General features: G+C 33.3%; 2 protein-coding genes across 3 annotated transcripts; both read left to right on the forward strand.

The window, feature by feature from the left end:
* Nucleotides 1–627: 627 nt before the first annotated feature.
* On the forward strand, nt 628–4,347 carry LOC140866287 (uncharacterized). Of its 2 annotated transcripts, none has more exons than XM_073271248.1 (2): nt 628–1,296; nt 3,616–4,347. In XM_073271248.1, the coding sequence occupies exons 1-2, from the start codon at nt 772–774 to the stop codon at nt 4,093–4,095; spliced, it is 1,005 nt and encodes a 334-aa protein (XP_073127349.1). In that variant the 5' UTR covers nt 628–771; the 3' UTR covers nt 4,096–4,347. The 2 variants fall into 2 exon arrangements, with proteins under 2 accessions (XP_073127349.1, XP_073127350.1); XM_073271249.1 differs by having other exon boundaries at nt 628–1,287.
* Nucleotides 4,348–5,402: 1,055 nt separating this feature from the next.
* Nucleotides 5,403–9,556, forward strand: LOC140867047 (uncharacterized). The gene is made up of 2 exons (XM_073272114.1): nt 5,403–5,931; nt 8,973–9,556. Exons 1-2 carry the CDS (start codon nt 5,407–5,409, stop codon nt 9,459–9,461), a joined length of 1,014 nt encoding a protein of 337 aa, XP_073128215.1. The 5' UTR covers nt 5,403–5,406; the 3' UTR covers nt 9,462–9,556.
* The last annotated feature ends 1,128 nt before the right edge of the window (nt 9,557–10,684 follow it).

Raw genomic sequence — 10,684 nt, forward strand, 5'->3', positions numbered from 1 at the left:
AAAAATGACTGACCCGCCTGGTCGAAACCGTCCAACCTGACGGGTCGACTGGTTTGACACCAGTATTCGGGTCAAACTCGTTGACCCTGTAAATCGGCTCGTTAGACCTAGTTATAAATCGTGGAAAAATAGATTTATTGGTCTTGTATGTTTGTCACTTTGCGATTTTGGCCCTCTATATTTTCAGATTTCATTTTGAGTCCGCTATCTTTATTTGTTTGACAATTTTAGTCCTTTAACCGACGTGGTGCTGATGTGGCACCAATGCAGTGCTGACGTGTATAATGTCATATAAGCATTTTCGAAGAAAAAAATATGAAATAGCCAAAAATCAGAACATATAGAACAAAAACTGAAATATAAAAACATAGAGGATCAAAATCGCAAAGTACAAACATACGAAATTAAAATTAGTTTTCTTTATAAATCGTACAATTGGGACTGCACAAGGATAAAAACCCAACCTGTTTCCATGAAATCACGCAAGTCTTTCTCCAAAAAAATAATAAAAAAAAAAAAAAGCAATCACGTAAGTCAACTATAACTTTGCGAAATAATTTTTTTTCTCATGGATCTAAATATATTTGAACAAGTCAAATGCCATCTGTTCCACCACGATCACAACTATTGATTATCCTGACTTACGCAAACAGAGCAAAAAAAATAATATAACACATTGAACATCCCACATACAAGATACTAATTTTGTATATAGCTAGGTAACATTTATATCTTGTGCGAAACCAAAAGGGTAGAGATCCAGAGATAGGTATGGAGGGGATGAAAGAAATCGCGAGAGTGTACTACGCTAGAGCAAGCCAAGAAGAAAGAAACTTGGTGAACCAAAGTTTCGCGCAGATAGATGTGAACGGGGACGGTCGAGTGAGCCCCCTCGAATTCAAACAATTGATGGATCCCGGCGACTCAGCTGGCCCAAACGTATTCCGACTATTCGACACGAACGGAGATGGAACCCTGGATTTCGACGAATTTTTGGCCGTTTACTACGTGACGATGAAGGTCAACATGCTTCTGGGATGCAGTGGGTGCCAAGGCTTTCTACTGGGCCCATTCTTCTCTTGCTTGCTGTGTCTTGGAAAAGGCGACGATACATTTGACTTGTGCTGCGCTTGCTACGCAGGAGGAAGAGTGGCGCACCACCACTCCAAGGACAATCTCGTCGATCACTACTCGTTGATCAAGATGTCGCGGAGTCGAGCCACTGCCGATGCGTGCAAAGGTCCTGCTGATCCACCAGCTGATGCACAAAAAAGCCGGGGGATTAAGGTATATACCGTAATTAAATGTTAAAATATTTTTATAGAATAGTTATTTAAATAAATATTTATTATTCTTAAAACAACTTTTATAAAGAACTGTTGGAAGGATATATAACTTTGTAATATTATACCACGGCACGCCAATCGACTTTTAATTAATTCCTTCATGAATCGTCTTCATTCAAGTAATCGTGTTGATCTACTTGTAATTAATTTTCTTTATAGTCAGCTGGAAAAAATTATCAATTTAACATAAAGAAAACATGCTTCGATCAGGCCGATTGATACCGAAGAGAATTAGACAATTACTCAATTAGTGTTGGTGTATTTTTTTTTTCCCTATTTATTTTAAGATAGGTTGCGTTTGGATCGATGAATTTGATTTGAATAAAAATATTCAATTTAGAATAAGGATTTAAGGAATCAATTTCAAATTACACTTATAACATATATTTGGTGTACTTGAAATCCATCACAGTCACTATTGAAAATAGTCAAATATAGGGATGACAATTTTCTCCGAACCCGATGGAGAATCTGATACCCGACCCGAATGAAGGAGGGTATGGAGGTGTTTTTTTGGACCCGATTAAATAAATGAGTAAATGGGTATGGGGATCTCGTATATGGGTATGGAGGCGGATGTAGTGATATCCTACCCATACCCGATCCGATACCCGATTAAATATAATATAAATATAAATTTATATTTATTTACATATTAATTTATATTAAAAAAATTCTGATTTAATTTTTTTTGTTGAATTATGTTAGTTGGATTTAACAATGAAAATTATTAATATAAATCTAACGCTGTTTTGTAGGATAATAATGTTGAGATAAATTATTTATAATATTTTGTTATTTCTTATAATTCTTAGGTTATTAGGTTATTGATTTCTTTTATCTTTTATTTTTTTTCTTTTATAAATTTGATATAAAATCTGATAAATAAGCATATTTTTATCAAAATAATTTAAATTTGAACAAATGTATTTGTATGAGGTAGATAGATAAATGGGAGATGAGTAGGGTATGTATATCCGATACTCCGACGGGTATGGGGATGGAGATGAAATTGAATACCCGACAGATATGGGTATGAGTATGGAGATGGATTTAATAAATGGGTATGTGAATGGATACGTGATATCCTACCCATACCCGACCCATTGTCATTCCTAGTTAAATACATGACTAACTTGATATAGACTCGATTAAATCTACTTGAATTTTGTCTATCAAATCACGTCAAGGAATTTGAATCAATTGATTTCAAATCTATAATCTCAGATCCATTCAAACTAGGTGGCAGTTGGATTTGAGAAAGTGATTTGAGATCGAGCTATTTCAAACCGTTTTCATTTTGTGGGAATTTGAAATCCAATGGTTAATAAACAAGCAAAAATGTAAATATTTGAATTTCAAGAACATCCAAGTGAGGGATGAATTTGTTATAATGCATTTGAATTGTTAGCTCCAAATCCACAAATCTAAATGCCACCTAAATTTTATACATCCAAATTAAATAAAATCCATATTGGTAAACACTTGAAAAGAAATTTTCGAGAGAATATTTGTAATGATTAAATAAAAGCTTTTGGATGAATTGTTAATGTTAATTGTTTGGTCACTTCATCATTGCCATTTTTCCTTTGAGTAACACTCCTGTGAGACGGTATCGTCCATGAGACGGGTCAATTCTATCCATATTTATAATAATAAGTAATACTTTTGACATAAATTATAATACTTTTTAATGGATAACTCATACAAGATACCCGTCTCATAACAATGATCCTTGAGACCGTCTCATAGGAGTTTTTGCATTTTCCTTTATCTTCTGAGAAAATATGGTAAGTTTGAGCATTTTCAAGGGTGGGAGAATTTATTAATGGGGTAATTGCATATATTACTCATGTGAAATATCGAAATTGCTAAAAAACTCTTTATCAAAAAATAATGATCTACTAGCTTCATATGTTTTTTTAATTTTGAGTACATACTTCCTTGTGTTTTCAAAATTTGAACTCATAACCCCTTATCCGTATATATTTACCGGGGGTATTTGTGCACAAAACATGAAAACACGAGGGTTTATAGTCATAAGATCATAGGAAGTTTTTAGCAATCTCATGATTTTACATTTGTAGTATATGCAATTATCCCTTTATTAATTACATGGGAGTTGATGATCATATGGTATTGAGGTCTCACCCTTGTCACTAGGTGAATAAATCGCCGGCATTTATTTTTATCTATCGAGAATTCAAGTAAATTTACGAAGAATTATACAATATATAACTCTGTTTATTCTCAATCTTATGAGTTACAGAAAGAGATGGAAGAACTCCGGGAGATTGCAATAGCCCAACATCGAGCAGGGTCGGAAGAAGTGCAGGCACTTGCGCATCAGTTCTTTCAATCTATCGACACCAACGCTGATCGAAAGGTAGATCTCAAGGAGTTCTTGGCATTCACAAGCCGTGAAGGCTACTCGCGACTCGCCAACCCGAAAATTTTCGAGTATCTCGACAGAAACGGCAACGGCACCCTCGATTTCTGGGAGGTGTTGACGTTATACCACATTATCAATAATGGACGACCATTCTGCGACTCGTGTGCCAACTTCATACCGGGGGCCTTCTTCTCATGCGTCGAATGCTACAAGAATGGCAACGACACGTTCGATCTTTGTCGCGATTGTTATAAATCTATGAAGTGGAATCATAGCCATGGTGCCGGGACTCCTCAGTTTTTGGACAACTGCACGTTGCTGTTGGCGGCAAAAGTTTGGCCATCAGGCTCGAGGTAGACACCGTTTTGAACTATTGTTATATATATAAGGTCGAGCAACTGATGGGGCGCGACTGCGAGTTTTATTTATGTTTTTCTATAAAAAAAAAAAGTGATAACATGTCGATTTGTGAGACTGTATTTGGAAATGAATGATTTGGATTTATAAGGTAGATTGAAGAAGCTCAATTTGGCGAGAACCAATTATGTTTTGTAGTATTTATGTAGGGGATGGAGACTGGTGAAAATATATGAGGTATTTATTTTTCTGAAAACTGTGCATTTGGAAATTGTTGAGTAGTTTTTAAAGGAAAAACATGTAAAAGTGTCGAAAGGAAGCAAAAAATATTTGCTTTTTCGGTTTCTGCTTCTTTTTTAATTTCCTTTTTTTTTTTCCCAATCTATTTCACGATTCTGTAACATAAGACTGCTTCTTCTTTCTTTTTCTTTTTTTTTTTTTAAATGGTTTATGAAATTACTCAAGTATTTTTGTATCCAAATTGATGCAACCTAGAGTACAACCTTAATATAACAACGACAAATACCCATGTTACACTAACAAATTTTTCCTTCAAATCCACCTTAAAACAAAATCTTCTTGACTTCTGTTGTAATAAAAGGAAAAGAAAAAAAAAACATTTCTTGAATGCAATTAATGTTTCCAATTTCATAATCAATACTTTAACACTGTGTTTGGATCACGGGAATTGGACGGGATTTGGTGGGATTTGGAATTAAAAATACCGTTTTAGTGTTTGGCAACTGGGAATTTCAAAACGGGATTGGTATTTGGTGGGATTTCATAGGATTTCAATTAGTTAAGTGAAATCTTGACAAAATTGATCGAATTTCACGGGATTTGAGTTTATAAAGCAATAAAATTATTTTTAATAATAAATTCATATACTTTACTTATAAATTTTAAGTTTTTTTTATAAAATAATATTTATCCAAAATTTATACTATCAAATTCCAAAATATATTTTAACTTTTTGCCAAACACATAATGGAATTTCAATTCCATGAATTTTAAAATCCAAATCCAATTCTAAATCCAATTCCAAATCCAAATCCAATTTCAAATTCTATTTTTTAGACATCTAAACACACTGAAAGTTTAAACACATAATGGATTAAAAAAAAAAAAAGTTTAAACATTAAAAATAATACAAAGAATTATTTCAAATTAATTAGTTTATTGTTCACAAGTTATGGCTTGCATGTGAGCAGAGCCGTTGACCAGAAATTATTAACATAGAAGTGATCAAAGATAAACTAGATCTCAAACCAGCTCTGTTTTTGTGCAAGCTAGAGATCTGTAGAAACGGTTATGGCGGCGGGGATGAAAGAACTCGCGAGAGCTTACTACGAAAGAAGCAGTGAAGAAGAAAGAAACTTGATGAATCAAGGCTTTGCAAAACTAGACACGAGCAGGGACGGCCGAATAAGCCACCTCGAGTTCAAAACATTGTTCAATCCAGGCGAATCATACGAAGCTTACTTCAGATTGTTCGACGTAAATGGCGACGGATCCCTGGATTTCGACGAGTTTTTAGCCATTTACTACTACTACGTAAAGCTCGGCATGTTTCTGATCTGCAGCGGGTGCAGCTGCTTTCTGCTGGGGCCATTCTTCTCGTGCTCGCTGTGTCTTGGGAAAGGAGGCGACACGTTCGACTTGTGCTGCGCTTGTTACAGAGGAGGAAGAGTATCCCACCACCACTCCAAGGAGAATCTGCTGGATCAGTACTCGTTGATCAAGCTGTTGATGAGTCGAGCCACCGCCGATGCACAGGAGGCGTCTCCGGAGATGCAGACGGCCGGCGCCGATTCGCAAAAATGCGAGAGGATTAAGGTAACTCTATAATTTTTCAAAACTAGCTAGCTAGTTAGAAATTAATGTAGCTTTTACAATTACTTGACTTTGATTTGAATGTGATATATATATAGCATTTCTTTATTAAGGATACTATTTGATTCATTCAAAACAAAAACAAAATTTATAGACAAATTAAAGAAACATATAGTAGATAGAAGAATTTGTTTGCTAGTTAAGCAATTTGGAACGAAAGAATGTAAGATAATGTATTTCGTCTCTGAAAAGGATGCTCGTATAATTGTTGGAGCAAACCGTGGAAGAGACGCACCGTTTCTAAAAACATCACTTTGAATGCTAAAAAAAACTTTTGCGAGACATGTTGTGAGATGAATATTTTATTTGAGTTATTCATAAAAATTATTAGTTTTTATACAAGAAATATTAATTATTATTGTTGTAATTAACTCAAACTTCCCTCTAATTTTTTGACCAATATAATTTAAAATTATTTGGTGTATATTTCTGTATTAAACTTTCATACATTTTTTGCCCTTTCCAACGGGGATAGCATCAAAATCACGGGTGATTCTACATGTACACGGAGGGTTACACGTTGCACTTGAAATTACATAAATATCTTTAATTTATTTTGGAAATTTTTTTTCAAATAAAATAGAGAGATAATTTTGTAATTTTATGTGCATTGTGTAACCAACGTGTAATTCAAAGATTTGGATCCCCTACTGTGGCATCCCCACACTAGGGAATGCTAACGTTTACCCCCACAGTTTTTTTTTCTACTTTTTTTTTCTTTTTTTTTTTGGCTTTTTTACAAAAATATATATTTTGATTCTTTAATTTTTTTCATTGTTGGAGTTTTTATTTTTGCTAAAATTTAAGGGTTTTTATTTCTCTTTTTGTTTTTTGTTTTTATTATACATTCTAATTCTTTTTTTTATTTTGTCAAATTTTCTTATATTATTTTTTCCTTTTTATAATTTATATTTCAATACTACATAATAATACACAAACTAATTATTGTTAATATAGAAACACAAATAAATAATTTATATGTTGTGTCATGTGTGCTTTAATTACCAATCGAGCCAAAATTCGGTTCGATTAATTAAAAAAATCGATTTTATTTTTTGAAAATTTTAATTATTGGGTTCGATTTTTTGCTTTCATAAAAAATCGATTTACCGAATTAACATAATTATAAATAATCAATTATATTTTGATTTTTTATACAGTATTTTTTAATGTTTATATATTTAATCTTTTTTTATTTTTTATTTTCTCAAGCATAATGTGTTTTACTATCATAAAAATCACATATTCAATTATTAATTTTATAATTTTTATTTTAAAAAACTACATTGTTTAATGTGGTTACCGATCGAATGAACCTCATTTAATTCGGTTCGATTACATCGATTTTAGAAGAAATTCGATTAAGAGAAACAAAAAATATGAAAAATAAATATACATATATGACAAAATATAAAGAAATAATATTTTGATATAGAATAAATTTGAAATAAAATCCAAAAAATAATGAAAAAAAAGAGTTAAAATATATTAAGAAAATAAAAAAAAAACTAAAAAAAAGTGGGTTGTGAGGGTAAACGACAGCGTTAAACACAATTCTTTTCCGAAATCCATTGTATCCGATCGGGATCTAGTGTTTTTGAGTAAGTTCTGGCAAGACTTGTTCCGTCAGTGTGGTACATCTTTGCGAATGTCCAGTTCTTACCATCCACAAACCGATGGTCAGACTGAGGTTCTGAATCGTTGTCTCGAGCAGTATCTCCGGGGTTTTGTTTCAGAGCAACCGCATCGATGGGCTAAGTATTTGATCTGGGCAGAGCTTTGTTATAATACAAGTTATCATTCTGCTATTCGGATGTCTCCCTTCGAAGTGGTTTTCGGCAAAGCTCCCCCGACTTTGCCTTCTTACATTGCTGGTTTTTCAACCGTGAAAGCTGTAGATCATTGGCTCATTAATAGAGATAAAGTGTTACAATCAGTAAAGGAAAACTTGCAGCTTGCACAGTCTTGGATGAAGGCTGCTGCCGATAAGAATTGCAAGGAGGTTTCATTTGAGGAAGGGCAGTGGTGCTACATACGTTTACAACCACATAAGCAAATTTCAGTTTCCGGCCAGAAGTTTACTAAGCTTAGCAAGCGTTTTTATGGTCCTTTCAAGATTTTGAAAAAGGTGGGACCTGTGGCTTATAAGCTTGAGCTTCCACCACAGTGTAAAATTCATGATGTTTTTCACATTTCAGTCCTGAAATTGTGCCCAAATCCAAACCAGGTTCCTGTTTTTTCTTTGCCAGATATGATTGAGGATAATCACCCCATTATTACTCCTTTGGCGGTGGTTGGTTCCAGGATAGTTCGAAGAGGTGCTGACCATATACACCAACTTTTTGTACAATGACATGGCTTGCCTTTGGAGGACACTACTTGGGAAGACTTGTCTGTTTTTCGAAAATGTTTTCCTTCAGTTCACCTTGAGGACAAGGTGGTGCTTCAGGGGAAGGGTAATGATGCAGCTATTGATGATGTAAAAGGCACCAGGAGCACAAGAATGAGGAGCTTACCAACACATTTGATGGATTATGTAGTTACACAAGAATAGAAGGAGCACATAGTGATTTTACAGGAGGATGTATATGCAAATAGGTTCATAGAAAGGGTGAAAGTGTAGTATTAAATACATGACTCTAAATAGAAATGAAAAGGGAGAATATTGTATTGATTGGAACCGTAAACAAAAACTGAATAAAAATCTTCTTCTTCTGAGAATTCTTCCTTTCTCCCTTATACAATTCTTAGGAGGTTGGCTTCCTCGAACAAGCTTTACTACGGGGATGCCACAGTAGGGGATCCAAATCCGTAACTCAACGTGTTAATGCAGCTTTTTCCTAAAATCACCAATTATTCCAGCACTTAACACCTTCTACATACCTGAAATAACGTTTTTTGTCATCAACCAATTTAATTTTACTTGTACGATTCAGTAAACCTTGCTTATTTAATTTGTTACCCATGTTATATATATTATACAGAAAGAAATGGAAGAGCTCCAAGAGATTGCAACGGCCCTACATCGAGCAGGGTCTCCAGAAGATCAGGCACTAGCACATCAATTCTTTCAATCTCTCGACACTAACGGAGATCGCAAGGTTGATCTTACAGAGTTCTTGGCCTTCACGAGCCGTGAAGGCTACTCGCGACTCGCGAATCCGAATTTTTTCAAGCATCTTGACAAAAACGGTAACGCTACTCTGGATTTTTGGGAGGTGTTGACGTTGTACTACATCATCAAGAGTGGACGACCTTTCTGCGACTCGTGTGGCGACTTTGTACCGGGGGTGTTCTTTTCTTGCGTCGAGTGCTTCAAAAAAGGCGAAAACACGTTCGACCTATGTCGCGACTGTTACAAGTCTATGAAATGGGATCATGGTCACGGTGGTTCCTCTCGGTTTTTGGACAACTACACATTGCTAATGGCTCCAAAAGTCTCACCAAGGGACACTCCCAAAATGTTTTATTAATTTCATCATCATCAAACTATCTTTGCATATGAATTATTTGGATTTGTAATTTTGATGGACATATATAGTTCGTCATTCGTTGCCACATCATCCGGTGTAATGCAGTGGTTCCTTTCGGTTTTCAATAAAATACGGTGGTTCCTCTGTTTTTTTTTTTTTTTTGAGATATCCTGTCGGTTTTTAATTCTCTTTATATTTATTTATGTTTGTTTATTTTGTGTTTTGGTCTTACAAGGATTTAATTTTTAATTTTGGTTCTATATGTTAAGTTATAATTGGTTTTTAGTCCTTTCTTCATATATAGAGTGTTGACGTAGCATCATAAAATATTGATGTGACAGCTAAAAATGCTTAAATGACATCGAAAAATGATGATGTGTGTGTTGTCGGATCAACAATTAAATGCTATGTTTTTAAAATCGTACTGTACCAACTGGTTCAACCCGAAACTGGTCACTGATTTGATTCGAAATACTCCCAAAAATCGTTTTAACGATTGAACCGGCAGAACTTATCAAGAACGAAAAATTTGTTTTTCGTTTTTTTAAAAAAAATATTTTCTATTTTAAAACCTTAATTTAATATTTTATTATATATAGACCTAATTATTTGAAATTTTTTTCTTTGTTAAAAATAGTAGTTATTAATATTAGAGTTTATAAATTTTTTAAATATATTTATATAGTTATTTAGTTTTCAAACTACGATAAATATATATATTTTTATTTATATAAATTTTTTAGGTTCTTATAATTTAAAATATATTATTAATTATATTATATTATATAAATGGTTTTTCGATCTGATCGTCTCGTTAAAACATTTCAACTAGTTGGATCATTTTTTTAAGTTAGATCGATTTGATCACCGGTTCGGTTATAAAAACATTGTTTAAATAAAAAAGAATTAAAAATCAAAATATAATAAACTTATAGGACCAAAACCCAAAATTAAATACTTATAGAACCAAATCACAAAACAATCAAACTTACAAAATTATTTTAACTATTATCCCTTTAATTATCCTTCTATTGCTATATGGAAGTATATAGTTCTGGTTTCTTTTTTGGGTTACGAGAAATTGTATCTCTTGATATTATGGAATTAAAAGTTTCTATTCCTCTAAAAAAAAACAAGAAAAAACCGCGTTTATTTTCAAAATTTGAAAAAATTCCTCAATTCTATAGTCCGCCATATTAAATTAATTAAATTAATGTGTAAAA

This window comes from Henckelia pumila, chromosome 4, assembly GCF_033568475.1.
Source record: "Henckelia pumila isolate YLH828 chromosome 4, ASM3356847v2, whole genome shotgun sequence".
NCBI classification, from domain to species: domain Eukaryota; kingdom Viridiplantae; phylum Streptophyta; class Magnoliopsida; order Lamiales; family Gesneriaceae; genus Henckelia; species Henckelia pumila.